We start from the raw sequence: 18,692 nt of genomic DNA, 5'->3' as shown, positions 1-18,692 counted from the left end.
AAGAAACACGGATATCCAAGCCTAGTTAATAGTAGTGTAACAATATGCATCATTTTGATGATTATTTTAACCAACAAACTACACTGAAAAATTAATGCCAGTAAAATTCTTGGTCATAATATTAAGAAATACAATATATAAATTGAAAATATGATTGCTTAAAATTTGAAAATGGAAATGAAGCCATTTGCACAAGAGTCAGAGTTTAACATAATCTGAAGGGAAAGGCTCCAAACCAACTGTTTATCTTTCAGGTTAACAGAAGGAAAAAAAAATAAAATTAAAAAAAAAAAAGGAAAAAAAAATAAAAATAAAAATAAAAGAAGCATAGTTTATCCTTGAAGAGAATGGGCAGTTTTGCTTCTTCAGGTAGAATGTATTCCCAGTGTTTTCAGGTTTTGCAGTGGAATTACATTACTGAGCATGAAGACTTCCCTTGTGAAGCTGCCCCATCGATTTTTTCTGCCTCCAAAATTATCCTCTTAAAGACATCAACGGCAGTCTGCAGAGAGAGAGCACAAGACTATCAGGCAAGAAGCAGCTGCTCGCTTGCTGAAAAACAGTAACAAAACTGTTAGCAGTTTTGATGGCTACACCAACATCTAAAGGCATGCCCAAGGGTTATTCCAAAATCAAAGAGGGAAAACACAGTAATTTCAGTTTTGAACACAACCTTTTGGAAACCTTCTCCACAGCAATCCCCATCTATTTTCCATGTCACTGCAGGGAGGGCAGGTTTAAACTGAGCCATTCTCACACATAGCAAATAACTGTAATTCAGCTTTATTTTAACTAGTTAGCTTGCACTGAGTGACTGACAGCAGTGATGTTGTTGAGTTTGATGTTGTGCTACTCCAGAGAATAAACAGATTCATTTCCACTAAAATTCCAGGTAATTGGGGCAGGCAAATTTTTCATCTCTAAACACTGACTTTGCATAGCCCAGTATGAGGGATATACTTGAATACTCATTTTTCTCATCTTACCTATAGATAAAACCAGTATTAGAACATAAGGACAAAACATGAGCCAAAGTAGTAGTCATTGTCTAACATGAAGCAGCATCCTTTGATAAAGTGCTTCTGAGAGAAAGGGGATTTTATCTGAAATAGCTTGAACTCTAGTACAGACGTTGCTAACGTGGTAAGGTTCACACAACCAACCTAGTTCACTCTGTGAAACATACAAGGCTACACTGAGCCCCTCTGCAAAATCAAGAGCACCACAAGCACTACGCATCCCTTCAACTCCTTCAGTGGGAAAGGAGCAAGTACTGAATTGGAGTCACTTGTTCTAAAATCACCTCCTCCTGGCCTCTGCCATGTCTCCTCCATCTACCCTGAGCAGAAAGTGTGGAGAAGCAGCCTCTCCCCTACAGAAGCTCCAGGTGATGAAAGCATGAGTGAATGGGCTCAGGAGGGCAACAATTTCCCAGACACATGCTAGTGAATGCAAGTTACAAGTCTTGGGATGGAAAGACAAACTCCCACAAAAACAAGTTTCATTGAAGCAGAGACACCAAGAACAGATGTCAGACCACTGGAGTAATTCAGGAGATTTTACAGCAGAACTTGATTAAGAGTAGTTAAGGTTTTGGTGGGGTTTTGTTTGTTTGTTTTTGAAGATGTACACTGGCTTCCATCAGAATATGCAAAAGCTACAATATGCAACATCTGAAGTTGCCTGCAAGTAATTTTTAAAGAATACAACTCTCCTACAGCCAAGGACAACTCTGAAGTGCTTTTATCTACACTATGTAAATCCTCCACTTGGAAATGGTCTCCCAATCACCTCAGACATGCCATTTTAAGTTGATCTCAACGCTAGCCATCCGTTCCACAAACTCTGAGCATACGCTCCTTGAGAAGGAACAAAAGTAAAAGCAGTCACATTATGAGAGGGGACAAAAAGGGGGGTTTGTTGGTTTTAATCAGCAGGCTGAAGAGCATCTTGTGATTTATGACTGTGTGTTCTGGCCTGACAGATGTTTTTCTGCCACCACAAGGTGTAATTCTTAATTGGATCAATTCCAAATTAATCCCATTGACTGAAGCAGCTCCCTAACAATCTTAACAGATTAGACTGAATTTTCAAGTTTCCAGTGTTCATATGGTTTGTGCACAGTACTGTCTCTGGAACTATTTAAAATACTTCATAAGATGGAAATAAGATTATTCCTCTGTGTAATGGTATTTCCCTGCAATCCCATGAGAATCTGACAGAAATGACTCCTTACTTCACTAACACCACAATTTCCTGGTCAAATTAGATCTGGTGCTCTCTAGGAGAGCCATGGTCAGGATCCCACTTGCTACCAAACTGAGTCCACTAATGAAAAGCTTGCCTTAATCAAAACTTGGTGATATGCTGACTTACAAGTACACTACCACAATGTTTCCTTACTTGGAGTTGAAATTTTCAATGGTTTCATTTTAATACACAAATTCTTTACACCTCTGCTTCAAAGCACCCATTAAAAAGCCTCCACAACTTATTGTGTCAACTGAGAAGCTGTACATTCTGTCAAAGACATGCTGTTTGAAACACTAAGATGTAGGAGTTCACAGGGCTTGTTAATTCATTTCACAGAACATATGTATTCACTGAGGAGGTTTAATCACTGCCCTACAGTTAACGCTTAGGAATTTGTAATTCAGCCCAAATATGCGGAAGAATTTAAGAATGAGCTTTTAAACAACGCAGGAAGCTGTGTTTTGTGACAAGGAATAAATAACCCAGCCAGGATTTATATGCATCTGTTTCCATATGGTCCAATTACAGAATGTGGGTCACTCCTAGCCTGCAGAAAGCCATCTGGCTTTCTTCTACCTTTCTCCCCTGGGGAAACAAAGTAGATGTCAGCCTGGGCAACGAATACTGCCTGGAGAGCTTAGCATCGTGCAAGAGACACCAGAGGCTCAACTGCTTCTGCAGATGTAGCCCTGGTGAGAGTACAGACAGGGAGGTGCAATTCCCCTTGCACGAGCAGGAGTCAGAAACGGGCTGCCAGGAGGCAGCGCAGGAACACCCAAACCCAGCTCATGGCTGCTGCAGTCACTCTGGTATGCTGGAGTTTTCAACTATGCAACTGCTTTGCTATTTCAAAGAGGAAACTCTCAATGATCACACTACTAGTTTGTCTTGGCACAGAACTGGGCAAAGGAACTTGAACAATAGTCAGGTAGAGAGGTTTTCCTCCCTTTCTTTTGCCAGCCCAAACACTCTCCCGGGTAAAAATTTGAGACCCCTGGAGAGAGGCTAAGATCCCAAACCACCCTGAAGCCTTTACTGAGCACGGCATCTTCTAAGCCTGAAGACAAATTTGCTCCTGAAAAAGCACGAATGCCCAAACAACTGGGTTTTAAGAGGGCTTTGTTGTGGTAAGTAGATTTTTTTTTTTCTTTTGCTATTTCCTTACCCCTTCTAAAACAGTTTATCTAATTTCTGTGTAACTGAATGAACACAATTTGGCTGCTCATTACTGCCTAAATTCTTCCGGTAAAAGCTGGCTCCCAGCTCCAGCTGAGTTCACGACTGATTTGGAATCTGGTTGTATTTCCAACAGTAACCACTTTATTGTACTTGGGATTAGGATGAAGGACTATACTATGTCTTAGGTGAAATGAAATAGGGAATTCCACACAAAAGGCTCAGGGCTCCTGTAGTTAGCCAAAGCAGTTCAACATACCTGGTAATAATCAAGCAGTTTTAAGACAATAATAGCCCACTGGTGATCTAAGAGTCTCAGAATTGCCTTCTCAAAGTCCAGGGATTTCCCTTGCTGATATGAAGGCTCCTCTGAAAGTTGTACCAAGTCACCCTTGTCTGCAGGCGCCAATATATTGCCTCAAATATATCTGACCTTGAGAACTCTTGCCAGCCACCACCCTTTATTGTCACCACAACTTTGACTTTTGCCTCTCATCCTAAAGTCATGCCATTGGTGGAATGTGCTATGTTTTGATGACTACTGGCAGAATAGGTCCAGTTTGCTCAAGTCAATCTATAGAACTATCTCAGTTGCCCAGTATGGTAGTGCTATGCTCCTAAGACTCCGACACATGCTCAAAAAAGGGTTGGTTGAGTTTTTTTTTCCTTGGCCACAGCAGGAACAGAGAAGAGTCAATGCTCTTTCATCCCCTTCTACAAGGAAAGGAGTCTGCTGTCAGAACCTGTTAGAGGAACTATCTTCACTGGTCTCAACAGTTCCTTGCAAACACAGCTGTTATAAAGGATAGACCACATAGCTGATAAGAGTTTGGTGTAGCCTCTGAAGCAAGGAGGCCCATTGTCCTCACTGCTGTGAAGAACACTGCATACTAAACCAGCTTCACCCTAGCATCCTAGAAATTGTCATACTTGTGCTCCACATCATCCACCAAATACAGATGGTGAAGTTTTAGAGAGAAAGGATTAGGAGAGTTCTCCCCAGTCAGGAAGGTGTGAGCTCTTTGCTGAAGTTCTTATGCTCTATATTCCCAACCCAGTCTAGGCTCATCCCTTTAAGCATCAAATTAGCTTTCTGTAAAGCAAACAATCTGAAGCAGTTTCGGAAGGCGTTTAGACCTGACAGGCAAGTTACATTTGCTGTACAAAGCCAGTACAGGTGATGAGTTGTTGAACTGCCAAGCAAAAAAGTGCCAACAGTCTTTTTTCCCACTAATGTTGACTTACATAAGGTGAACACTCAGTACTAACAAAATGACAACACACCTTGTTACCAAGTTCAAAATAAACTTTTCCCCCTCCCTAAACCAGAGATCATTTCAGAGGAAGAGAAGGTTAGAGGTCTATATATCAGCTGTTTTGATCCTGTCAGTTATGATTTAGAGTAAAAAAAACAGTGAGTTCTGAAGTTGTTCCGGTCTCACAGGAACACATTACAATACTGTTCCTCCTACTGCCTCACAGCTCTGGCCTCCATGCTTTGCACTCAGAGTTCCACCACCTCAGAGGTAAGCAACTGTTCATGAGGAGACTAAGGCAGCTACCTCAGATTTGGGCTCACTCACAGTTTTTTCCATACATCCAAAGCCTCCAGTGGAAGCATGCCAGAGACCCTGAAAAGATGGTCACATGCTATGGGCACCCATCTCAGAACTGACATACGATCTCCCAAAGTTTTGAAGCCAAACAGATTTGCCAAGTGTATTATGTAAGAGGCATGGAGGAGGAATTGTGGTCAGGCACCTGTTTCTAACAGCCTGCACCTAAATCCAGAAGAACAGACTTCACAGCAACCTATGACCACCATACTTAAAAGACAACCTGGTAAGGCCAGCTCTGACAGCAAGAATGAACATGACTTCCCATTTTTTGTGGGATTTGTGCAGGACTGCAGAGTTTTGAGTACCTGATATACAATTGCTATTCCTATTTCACTGAAGGCTTCAGAGTTTGCTATCTAAATTTCAGCTGGCAGCATAACTTCATACAGTCTGGTATTAAAGAACAGACAAATCCATGGCAGTCAATGGGATTTTGTTAGTGCAGCAATGTAATATGCAAGACATGCCAAGCATCATATAAAGCTTGTGGCTTCTTTGCATAAATATACCAAACTTCTTTTTCTTGAACCAAGAACAATACAACCTTAGAGAAGTTACCAGCAAGACATTCTGCTAGATATGAATTGCTGTGCTGTTACACATTGGGAACACATGCCTAAAGAGAAAAACCAAAGAGTGCAAGCCACAGCTTTGCTTAATCTTGAGGTATTAAGTCACTTAGGGGAGGAGGGGTGGGGTGGAAACCCGACAGATGCATTTAATTGGTTTATTCTTTACTCTATCAATTGAGTTTGCATTTGAAGCTATCCAGCTGTACAAAGAAGATACTAAGAAATGTCATGCTTTCACCATACCAAGTTTTGACCAGGTTAATGCAAGTCTTAGCCAGAAACAGAAGTACTGATAAACTAACTTCAAGTGTTCCACGTCTGGAGAAAAAAATATCCAGGTTATTCTTCCAGGGAAAATCCAACTTTACTCAAGTAACTGTAGAACTGATGACTGCAGATATTGGACAAAAGCTGCTCTGCTTTAGGGGGACTGGGGAGAGGGAAATAATGGCTGCTTAAAGAAGCCCTGTCCTAGCTACAGGATTGCCCTTTTGATTGTTCCACATTAAGGAGACCAAGTCTTGCCCAGCACCTTAAAATGCACAGTTCCTCCTGTTACACCAGCTCACTCCTCTGCAATCACCATGACCTCCTAGCTAAGACCCTGTTCCACCCACCAGTTTGTCTCTGTGTTGTGATATATTCAGTGAAGCTTAACTTTCCGTTCTTCACTTCCTCCTTCCATTTACAGTTGCACGTAAAAATTTGTACACATCACCCTAAATGCAAACAGCCATTTTGTTTCCAGCCATCTACACAGAGTATCTGTAAAGCACATGCAAATAGTTTAGCTTCCTTTATGAAGTGAAACTATGAGTCATTCTGTTACACTGCTGTTCAGATAAAGCAGATCTTAAATCTGTTACCTGATTTTCTTTAGCAGAAGATTCCAAGAAAGCTGCATTCCAGGATTCTGCTAAAGCTTTCCCTTCTTCATAGCTGATCACCCTGACCAAAGGAAAGGAGAAAAAGTATGTTTCTTTATACCTTGCAAAAGAATTGGAATTCAATACATCAGGGCAAACTTCACAGTACTGAAGCACATAAACGCATATAACAAGAATGTTGTGTGAAGTCCGATCCAGAGCATTTGTTTTTGGCTGCTGTCAAATACACTACTGGGCCAGGTAAAACTGCTATGTGACCCAGCACAGCAGTTCTCCAAGTATTGCTTTGTTTTTGTGACATGTAGTATCAGCTGGTGTTTTACAGCTCTGAAAAAGACACTTCTGCTACTTGTTTTAAAGAAAACCCCAAAGCGTTAAATGACCATCCCCGCAATCTTACAGCAGAAGTCAACATTACAACACAAGTTCACGGCTTCCAGTTCACGCTCTGGACGCAATTCCTTTGCCAGTACCTTATTTTAACCCACAGTTTGATTTTTGTTAGGGAAAGCCAAGAACAAAGCTAGTGCCTTGCAGCCACAGGAATGCGGGCTGCCGCCTTGCCTTTCACACAGCCTGGAGGTCACATACCGTTCCATATGCAGGTCTTTTTTATTTCCAACCAGCATAATGGGTATTCTGTGAAAGAAAGTTCAGAACTTCAGAACAGTTACAGTATACTGAACAAAGTACTAGTAACATGCCTGCAATGAAATGAGATGAAAGTGTCACTACTTACTGGACTTTTCCCACCATATCCAATAACTTGCCATGGATAACTTTTATCACTTCAAAACTGCAAAATAAAGGGATGAAGTCACACATGCACTCCGATGTTTATCCTTAATACCCAATACACAAGCAGTTAAATGCATATGTAGGTTGCTGTGTTTAAAACTTACTCTATATATAGTGGCAAACAACAAAGATGTTGAAAGTCTCTCTCATTTGTGTACAACAGACAAAATGGCCCCAGAAACAGCAAAGATCAGCCCAGCCTCCCTGGTCATGATGTTTGCAGGAATAAGTGATGCATCTAACAGAATCACCAAAAGCCCCTCCCACCTCTCATCTACTTCGTATGTGCTTAAGAAATCTGCTGGAACCCTGGATGAGTATGTCAAATACAGCAGTTTCCAAGGAAAAAAGTATCATTTAGTTAAGCACATTCCAGCCTGAAAGAATACATTCTTTTTAAGAACACTTCTTTCCTAAGAATTCTTTAGTTTTATGTGAAAGCCAAAAGAAGCCTAAATTCTAGTTTTCTATGGAAAATGAGAAAACTGATCAGCAAGATGGCATTAAAACAGTAATTATTCAAATACTTGTCTGTTCACCTACCATGTACATGAAGTTTGGAGACAGGAGATAAGAAGCAGTAATGCAAAACACCAAGATGCCAAAACCCTCACTAACAAAATCCACTGCATTTGACATTTAGTACTTTTGAGAACAAGCTATAAACAGGGTTGAGGAGCAGATGTTGTGCTCCTCTAATTACATTATGGAAAAAATGCTGGTACATGAAGTGCACAGCTCAGATTTGTTTTAAGAGAGAGGCACAACAGGCTCACAGAGGCGGCTCACAATTAGACAACAAAAATGACCGAAGCTTTTCCAACTTCCAAGGTTGTTCACTACAGGCAGTGTCCTGACTTGGACTGCATTTCAATTAGAACTGAAACTCTTAGAAACAGAGCAACACTCAAATGCACTTCCAACTCAGGGCTCTCAAAGAATTGGTGCCTAAAACCACTATTCAGACTATTTGAATCATGAAAATTTCTCACTTCTGGAACAATAAATGCTATCAGATTTCAGAAGGATTTTCTGTCAAGTAGGTCACTGTGTCTGAGTTCAGCAAAAAAAATTTTGAGACTGAGCAGAACACAATACTTCTCCGTGTTCAGCTAACAGTTTCGGTATATCCTAACAAGAAAATAAGTTCTTTACAAACAGAAGTGTGGCTTAGTCTGGCACAATTTACATTAGTTACTCAAGTATGATACTACAGATTTTATATAAATGGGGAATCAATAAAAGGACTTTAAGGTTACAAAGAGCTTGTGATGAAAAGGTATCGAGAGCTTGTCTTGGACTTTCAATCTTATAACTATTTCAAAAGTAAGAGATTAATGGAGTTTGGTTGTGACAAAGTTAAGAGGCACTGTTACAAACAGAACTAAGTGACTCTGGAAATGGCAAGAAGAATAAAAATACTACCAAGAAAAAATTCTGCTGCAGACCACAGAACTGTTGCTCAGTCTGAAGCAACAGGAAAGATCTAGTGTACTAGCCACAGGATAACTGAATCACTAACACAGTACAATTACTGTTCCCTTTCCACTATTAGGTATTTCCAGCACAGCCAGAAAATGCCATACCACAGCATCAGTCCCCACCTGAGGATCTAGAACACAATGCTGCAACATGTTCTGTTCAACTTGGGCTCATTTACCAAGTCTCTCTACCTACCTGCCCACCTAGAATACCTCACAAGCTTGTTTTCAGTAAAAATGCTACAAATAACCAAATTCTGTTAACAGAGCAAGGTGGAAACCAAAAGTGCTACTTAAACATCATCTGACACGGAAACAAATTGCTAGGAGCAGCTGGGAATGAAATTGGCTTGATCAGATCAATGTTCTAGAAAGCTTTTCAAATTAGTAAGTCTAGAAGGAGCAGGGACACACTTTAAGACAGATATTGATCAATTCAAAAAGAGCATCATTGCATCAAGTCATGGAATAACATGACATTTTGAAACTGTAAGAGGTCCTTTCCAGTTCTGTCATGCAAATAGCATTACAACAAACGGCTCAATATGTGAAATGCCACCAAAAAATAAATACTAGCTGTCAGGTAAGTACATTACACAAAATCATGGAACCTACTATGATACTAAATTGGAATTTAATTAAGCAGAAGTAGAGCAAAAGCCTTCCAGTAACCTTGCTGCTGGGAGCCTGGGAATGAATACAAGAAATATAGGGCATTAGCTTTTACTCAAGTCTCATTTAAACTTCCCACTGGAGGTTAGCTGGGATGATGATAATTTCACAAGGACATTTCTATTAAGTTTGCTGTCAAAGCTCTCTCACTCCTGCTGGATCAATACTCAGATCAACATACACACTTTGACAGAAGTCAAGACAGATGGTGACTGTAATTCAACTGCCTTCATGAGTCACCTAAGCTACCCAAGGATTGTGAAAGGTCTTTCTTATTGCCTAAACACTGCCTTGATAAAGAATATAAGGAATTGAACAATACAGGATCATTGATATTGAAAAAATTATCAAGGCTAAAATACTGATGAAAGGATATCCACCATAGTCTTAAACTGTCTTGTTCTGTTAGTATTTTCACTGTAATTTATTTTCTGCTTTAAATGATTGAATGCTACCACAGAGAGCAGATTTTCATTTTTTTTCCACCTGTGCTAAGCTCAAGATATCATGAGGCAGCAACTGAAATAGCTGCAAAAGCCTCCAAGCAATCTACACACATTTCAGTCACAGACATTTTTGTCCTCACAATACTACTTACCAATGAATATTTTTCTATTCATTTCAGGAGTGGATGACTGTTTACTTAAGGCTGAGAAGACTAACTCTTATTACACACACGTTACTGAACTTCTGATTTAAAATAAGGCAAAACACAAATCCCAAAGATGAAAGCCTAACACCTGCCGTGTTTCCTCCAGATCACCTATGCTTGTTCTTTAGTACTTCAGAGCTAAAGATGAAAACAAAGAATGAAGAACTGCGAAAAACTGTTCAACATTAAGAACCTTGCAAGCAAAGGATAGCCAGACCCCATCCCTTCTTTGAGAAATATGTAAGAGACAACAGATAATTTTTTTTACCTGGATTTTTTAATGCTCTGCTAAAGAGCATTTGAGATGATCAGTTTTGCCTGATTCAGAGGAAAAGACACGGAACACTTCTGCACTTGTAAGAAGCTGATTGGTTTCCTTGCAAGTAGAAGGGAAGCATCAACTTCTCCTCCTACTTGATGAGAGTGAAAGCTCTAAGGTCTTAATCATTTTTCTCCAAAAAGACAGAAATTATTTGGCTGTCATAACTGTGTTAGATTCTCTGGTCCTGCTCTGGCAGGGGGGTTGGACTCAAAGATCTCCAGAGGTCCCTTCCAACCCCTAACATCCTGTGAAAGATGCCATACCATGTTGGAGAATTAAGATGTATTCAAGAACTACCAGCATTTAAACAAAGCAAGAGAACCAGAGGAAGGAACAATACAACAGAAGATGACAAAGCCTTATAAAGGCTGAGTGTTGCAAGTGACTCCAGTGATGATGGACTCTGTCCCTCAATGAACAGCCAACAGCAAGGACAAAATACATATCCTGGGAAAATTTTCAAGTAAGATTATTTGCTGCAGCATATCAAGAGAGAGTCTACAGGCCAAGAGACATATATTGCTATTTAAATGGAAATTTCTGATGGTTAACCACAACAATCCCAGACAGTAAGTCAAAGAAATCTCAGTGCTGTAACTAGCTACAGTACTGAAAGACCAACCGAGCAACTAATTGGGTACATGACATAAATGTATGGTGCCCTTTAGGCTCATATTTAAGCCTGCCTTTTTATCTGATGCTAGAGAATAATGAACTCTTATTCCTGAAATTGGTCTTTGTACTTTCATGCACACCTCAAAATAATGTAGTTCTGCACTGACTCACTCCTTACATGGTTCCTTGCATATTAGCCTGCAAAATGTCTTTGACATTTGGATCTGAGGGGCAATTTCTGAAAACAAACATTAATTTCCCATTATACTTCCATTAAACTTCTACAGGAAAGTGGTATTAAGTGAATTAAAAACACATGAAGAAAACACAGCAAATGCAGTAGCTGAACCCAAAGCATATCTGGACCAGAAGAACACAACAGATTTTATTACCTTTTTATTGACGTGACTGAATAAACAAGAATGTAGCCATTGATGTCTATGGAGTACGTCTGAGGAAATATGGAGTATTCATCCTGCAGAAGGAATGTTGAGTTTAAAGTTACTTACTGCCACAGTTCAGAACTGAATACTAACAGATCACCATCAGCTAAGTCAGTTTTATTGGGAAGACATGAGATGCAGGGCCATCTTGTGAAAGCTGCACTTTCAGAATTAAGCTTTTCGATCATAATGCCAGGTGTGAAATCTCTACCAAAGAGAAAGCTGTGCCAGTCTGTAAACTCTAAAATATAATCACGGCTTTTTGGGTTTATTCCCTCTAAGACTATGGATCAGCTAAAGCTAGTCCCAATCCTCTTATCCTGCTTAATTATCAGTTTGTATTAGTACAAAACATCCACTCTGTCCTAGCACTAATTAGCAATTACACCTTTTATCTTGTCGGTGATACATTTCAAATTCCTCATTTCAACAGCTGACAACAGGATCTAGCAGTTCCTAATGTCAAATGACACTGACCCAATCTAATTTACCTAAGGGATCTGTTAGGAAGTGAGTAACTGTGGCTTTCTAACTAATGCTGATCAGCTATAGACATGCAAGGAGTACAGCTGTTAGTTGCTTTATGACAACCAGAAGTTTACATTCTATGACGAGTGTCTCATGAAAAGAACAAAACCAAAAAACCCAAACCAAAATACACACAAAACCCCCCCACCAAAACCAACACCACCGCAAAACCAAACAAAAATCACTGGATTTATTACCCCTGTAGAAAAGGAATTGACCACAGAAGTAAATGAAAAACATTTGTCATATTGCAGGCAACGCAGCATAAATATTATGAATCCCACGTAAAAAAAAAGAAATCTAAATTGTTCTAATAGAGATTCCCAGGAAACATTTCCATTTTGACAAGAGCTATACTTCTTAATATACACATTCTCAAATATTTTTAATCTACCCTTCTTAACATGTTAATTTTAGCTTAAGATCACATAACCTCCTGTACGTTGTGATGACTGAACAGATGGAACAGTGCAATCACACAGTTAAAATCTAGACCACCAAAAGGAATGAAACTTCCTTAATTGGCAAATGAGGAAAAACCCTTTGTAAATCAACTTCATAGATTTTGCCAAAAAAGTCTGAAAGACATGACAAAAGATGCCCTTATTTGCCTTTGTTGCTACACACTGAGGGCAGCCCTCCCCCATCATCATGGAGATGCCAAGCTGCCACTTCAGTTGACTGTGTAATCCTAAAGTCAATACAGAAGATGTGAGCCAGGCCACATGGAAAACAGGTGAAAGTGCAACTGCAGTTGTTTGACTTTACCCAGAATTTCTCCAGATTGCCCCAGCTGGAATTCAGTATTAGGTAAGATTTTCTTTTGCACTTCTCTTCTATGATCCCACACCAAGACTCCTGGTTCGACTCAACTATGCATATCTGAATAGATAGCCATGAAAGGTAATGAGGCATGAGACAGAAAAGGGAGTACCAAGAGAAGGAAGCACCATAACCTCAACTGCTTCTAATTAATTCCTAATTTTTAGCTTCTCTGGAGACAGAAGAAAAGCTGCTATGCTTCCTGGATCTTGTGGGCCAAATTAAGAACTTTGCCAAGCGATAAAACAACGCAGCTATAGCTTTTCAAGTCATAGCCAAGTTTTCAAGATGTAACAAATCTACAATAGAATTCTTGCTATGAGCACTCTCTATAGATTATTAAGGAAGACAGTCTAGAGAAAGAAATTTGTCCAAGCCACACTTTCCATAACCCTCTAACCCTCTAAGCCAGAAGGCAAAGTTCAGGTCATTCACAGAAAAAGAATTTATGTTGCTTTTACAATACTCTGTAACAGTAAACCAACCCTGAAAATAAACCTCAGCAACAGAGGTATGTTACTACTGAAGCTATATAGCCTTCTCTGAAAGCCATTTCTTCCTCAAAGAGAAATTTTACTTTTATCACTACACTACAATAGGAGATGTAAGGAAACAGACTTACACTGGCACAAAGCGAAATCCATGGAGCTCACTGCTCCACTGTTCACATTTCTCAGCCTGCCCATCTCGTGACCTCGCTCTCCTCTACAGAATATTCTCCATGAAACTACCCTGCCCCAGAACATGGGGCCAGCATCGTGTTTCTAATCACTTTAGACACCTCTAACAAATTGTAAGTAGATATAGTGGTTTTGACACCATATAAAGGCAGCATGGTTATTCTTCACTCACACAGCTCTCTAACAAAGCAGTCAAACGTACTTAGAAGGTTACAACCCTTCTTCTAAAGAGTCTCCCAGCTATGAGCAAGTGTCCTGCAGCTTTAAAGTCTTAAGTACTGGCAGTGTATTTTACAACATTGACATTGTTTAACACTACAGTTTGGAAAACAGAAGAAAAAATACATAGTGTATCAGAAATCACTGAAAAAGTATAAGCAGTAAGAACTGTAAAATAAACATGCAAGGCTTTAACAGTCACTGTTCTGTTTCTTCCCACTAAAAACACTCCATGCAGCACTATATAATGAACACCTATACTTCATGAAGCTACTGACCATCCTACAGGACACAAGCTCACTGTCTCCCCTCCTGCTCTCCCTGTCATTACATGATGGCTCAGAAGCACTCATGAACCATCACATCAAAATGTAAACAAACTGTAGCAGTTCATTGGTAGCCCAGCAATAACCACCTGTATGGACACCTGTCTACCCCCCCATGACTGTTTCACAGATACAAGTCACAGTGCAGTAGCTGGAGCACACAAATTGGGAAGTCATGGAAAACTTCTCCATGGTTTATTGAAGTGACATTTTCCCTCTAAAACAAGACTGCACATTTAGTCCATAAATATCAAGCAAGCTACTTAGGGACTTTTGGTACATCCAAGTTAAGGCAGTTCCTTCTTTGCCTATTTAGGTGTATGTTCAATAGACAAGGAAACAAGACAATCACCAAACAAACAAACAAAAACCCCAACCAACAAAAAGCCTTTAAATAAACACTATGGAAACAATGCACTAGTGACTAACCAACAAGACAGAATCATTGAATCATTTTAGTTACCTTCATCTCTGAATGCACACTTGCTACCAATTCAGCTCTACTGGAGTGAACACATTATCTTAACTCTGAAGAAAGATTCAAAGAAAGAAAGGTAACTTACTTGGCCAGCAGTATCCACCAGCTGAAGATGATATTCTTGGCCATTTACTGTGATCAGTTTTGTAAAAGCTAAAACAAACAAGAAATGCATGAACATGTCAGAAAATACTACACAAAGGCAGGATCAGAAATCACTCATCTAAGCCATTGTCAGCCAAGGCACTAAGAGACAGAGCTTCGGTGTTAAGCTTTGAAGTAGCAGTAAAAGGCTAGCTAAGGTACCTTTTATTTCAGGTAACAGAACTCAAGACATTTACTTTAAATTTCAAATTCCAGGAGATTCTCACATTGGATGCAACAGTTTCTCTGACTTCCAGGCAACTGTATTTGTGGTAACACAAAACACTTAAACACAATTAACATCAACACTGTGTTTGAATATATTGGATATTTCCCCCAGTTTCCAAGCAGTTTAGCAAGATCCATTTCCCCAATGTAAATCCCATGAGGCATATTACCTGAATTACAAATAAATAAATGCTTGGATGCTAAAACACACAGAGCCTAACTTATGAATGCATTGAACTTAAATAATTTGGCTAGAAGTTAGCTACCAGCCTCCTAGTCCTAGTCCAGGAAGTGCATTCAGTCCCTAGAAGTCACGAGCACTGCTTGTCTTCCCTCACATGCTGTGAGCTGAAGAACATTACTTGGTGTTTCTATTACACAACAGCAAAAGCAAACTATATCATAGCCCTTACAGGAACAATGTACTAGCAAGCACTGTATGCACAAACCTGGCTCCAGAGCTTCACTCTGGTCTTAGTATTGAACTCAAGACAGTTACTGCACAGTACTGATATACTGGGAAATGTTTATGCTGTCCTCTGGTTGATGTAGTTCTCCCAAATACTAACAGTCCTAAGAAGCTTCATCTTTTCATTGCAGAGATAAGCAGGGGAAATAGCTAATACTGCAGTGACCTGGTCATCATCCTGTAAGTTGTCCAACAGCTTCCTGAAGCTGTGAAGTTGAATGTTTTCGAACCCACTGTGCAGTCTTCTGCCCACACCTTCTGGGTTTTATACTGGATTTCAGCTCCCAGAAGATGAAATTTGCCAACTTTCTTCTTCCCTGTCAATGCTTATTGCCCTCTCAAGACTCCACAATGTATTACCTTGAGTAAGGGAGATGAAATATCTGAGGCTGGAGATTTCAGCCCACCCAGCAGATCAAAGCACCCTTTTTTAAAAAGGGAAGCAATTCAAACAGAAAAGCCAAACTAATGTAGAGCATCTAAATAAACAGTGTTAAGCATGCCAGAGTTTCCATTGTAACACTGGCAAGTGCAATCTGAAATGGTGCCTCCAAGAGAGAGCTTCTACCTTGCCCTGTCTATCCTCCAAGACAGCTGCTTTAGCACACATGCATGTGAAATGCTCTCAAGTCACTGCCTGGATGCTGCCGTCATCACTGCACAAAATTCTATGCAAAAAGAATCCACAAGAGCTCTTTGCCTTGGATGAATACTGTGGTGGGGACAGAAGCAATTGTTTGTTTGAACAGATGTCAGCGTGCGGTGTTGCTATATACATCACTCCTTCCAGTCAGAGGGAAAACAGACTCATCTGGATGCACACTGCATTAACAGGGATATTAAAAGTAACAGCCTCTAATCTCTTGACACTTCACATACACGTCAAAGCACTCTGCAATCAAAGTGGCTTCAAGAGCCTCATGAAGTTAATATTTAAAAAGAGACAGGGGCAGATGGCAGCTTTTTTCAGACTACTCTAGAAGTTGAGAATAGACTCAGAAAAGACAATCATCATCATCATGTATACTGGAAGCAGAGTGTGACAGAGCCAGGCGAAGGGGAACAGTAGACAAGTCACCATAAACTGGGTGAGGAGAAGAGCCCACTGCAAGAACATAAATCTATTCTGATGCAGTCACAATGAATGACACACATTTCTCTGTGGAAGCTTTAAAAAAGAATACTTCTGGTAAGAATTTAAATCTGGGAAAACCTTGCAGACGTATTAAACATGATTAGTGATCTACCACCCCGCCATGATCCAGAGAAAGCCTTGATTTCCAGTTCCATCACTTCCCACCCTGGGATGCATTGCCTTCTGCTATGCCATGAGCAAGACAACCAACCAGTAATACAATCACTACACACCAATAATACGATCACTGCACAGTATGGCACTTCCCAGTCTAAAAGGGGACAAATTTCAGCATAGCTGACCAATTCCTGCATCTGTGAAACGCTGCTCAGCAAAATTTGGGGTTTAAACTGCTCTGGTTTTAGCTCATCTGTGGCTTTCAGAGCAACATCCAACTGAGCATTCACACAGACTTGCTCCACACTACCAAAAACTACCAGAATATTAGTTCTTATTCCTATTGCTTAAGGCTTACATGCTACACAAGTGTACCTGTGAGAGCTTGACTTCTATACAATTGAGCTACCAGCCATACTGCAGCTTTCTACTCTTTCATCAGTGCTGGTAGAATGCTGTAATAAATGATCAGTAACAATTTTCTGGGACAAAACAAAAATCACACAGGCCAGAGCATTCTTCAGCCTGTATTTTGTTTTTCATTTAATTTCATTCACCAGTTTTGTGCCACTGATGTAGACCCAATCACTGGATGACAAGGTTTTATAATTTGCTTGAAAGAACTGGAAGAATGCAACGATCTCCAACACCACCCTTCATAAAGGAACTTGGACTTTGGAACCCCTTTTGCAGAACTGTCAACCAGATTGGAAATTACAAGCCAGGAAAACAATAAAAGAGTTGATTACATATAGAAACATGCAGCTCAGAATGATACCTACATAAGGACTAAGAGATCATTCTGGTCAACAGGCAAATTATCTGCCCCAACTCGCTAAAGCAAATTTAAAGGCTCTCAAAAAGTAGCACCTGAATTCTAGTTAATTATTACTTATCTAAATACTATAGCATTTATTATTATCATAAACAATTATTAATTATCTAAGCAATAAAACAATCCTGAGCAACACATCCTAATAAATACCTACTGATTTGTAATTACTATCATACAGATCAAAAAGAAAACTTTCTGACATTTACTTCATTCAGACTTACCAAGTACCACATAAGCTTAACATCCTATTGCACAAGTTGAAAGCAGTGAAAATGTCCTACTGTTGCATTTCAGAAGTCATTAACAATATCAGAACTCCACAGTCACAATCATGAAATCAAAAGTTTTATTTGCCACATGATTAAAGTAAGCCAACACAATTGAGATACTCGGCCTAGCACTACAGTTGCTCAAGTATTTTCTGACCACCACTAAGCTCAGAGGTGGCTGGATCATAACAAACACTGGGTAACTTGCCTCGGACAGGACCTCTTGCTCTTGGCAGCATTTTTAGTATTAGTGTCTTTGCTCACATGCTATGCTAGCTATTCACAAAGGCACTAAAATAACCACTAGGAGAAAAAAAAGATACTAAGTCAGTTACCCAGTATTTGCAGCCAGCCGATTGAGTACCAGGCTTGTTATCAAGCAGTTGGAAATGAGTCATTTAAGATTATCATGTTATTATGGCCACAGCATGTCTGCCTTCTAAGGCAGTCATTTCTTGGCATTGCTGGCTTTGTGTTCATCTGGATCAAATGAGGCATTTGAGACTTGGGAATACCTGTATAAAGTGGTATGTTTTCATATAGGTATGGTACTAGTCATTTGAAGTGCCCCAGCTGTATCAGGGAAAGCAGATGTCTAACATAAATACAATACAAGGAGATGTATTTTAGTCACACTGGTTAGGTGTTAAAAACCAATTTAATTGTTTGGAGAAAGAGGCACACAGTGATTTCCATACTGCAATACCCTAGAAGCTTGGTAAGCAGTGGTTTAAAAGGGCAGCAAAACTTAGCTGTTAATTAATGACCTTTCATGTTAATATGTAAATGCCCACATAAGTAAGATGTGTAAACACAATGGATTCTGATAAAAGCCAGGTACAGAAGAGCAGCTTGTCATTTATTTACTTACTGTTCTCTATGGTTGGATCATACGAATCAACAAACTGTCCTTCCACAAACTGAATGGTCAGTGAAGATTTTCCTGTCAAGC

At 39.8% G+C, this 18,692-nt stretch overlaps 1 protein-coding gene across 2 annotated transcripts in view; it reads right to left on the bottom strand.

Annotated features, from left to right (window-relative positions):
- Positions 1-303: 303 nt before the first annotated feature.
- The window catches only part of RHEB (Ras homolog, mTORC1 binding), a 34,307-nt gene continuing 15,918 nt past the window's right edge, over positions 304-18,692 (bottom strand). The window contains exons 2-8 of one of the 2 annotated variants that reach the window (XM_054171249.1): positions 18,612-18,683; positions 14,629-14,696; positions 11,440-11,522; positions 7,247-7,303; positions 7,099-7,146; positions 6,487-6,568; positions 304-502 (exon numbers count right to left, since the gene is read on the bottom strand). In XM_054171249.1, coding sequence (XP_054027224.1) covers positions 410-502; positions 6,487-6,568; positions 7,099-7,146; positions 7,247-7,303; positions 11,440-11,522; positions 14,629-14,696; positions 18,612-18,683 — 503 coding nt within the window. In that variant the 3' untranslated portion in view covers positions 304-409. The remainder of the gene's footprint in view (positions 503-6,486; positions 6,569-7,098; positions 7,147-7,246; positions 7,304-11,439; positions 11,523-14,628; positions 14,697-18,611; positions 18,684-18,692) is intronic. The other variant, XM_054171250.1, reaches the window with a different exon arrangement.

The sequence above is a fragment of the Dryobates pubescens genome, chromosome 21, assembly GCF_014839835.1.
Source record: "Dryobates pubescens isolate bDryPub1 chromosome 21, bDryPub1.pri, whole genome shotgun sequence".
Classification (NCBI taxonomy): Eukaryota; Metazoa; Chordata; class Aves; order Piciformes; family Picidae; genus Dryobates; species Dryobates pubescens.
Note: the sequence above shows the minus strand (reverse complement) of the source record. Positions and strands in the feature narration are given on the sequence as shown.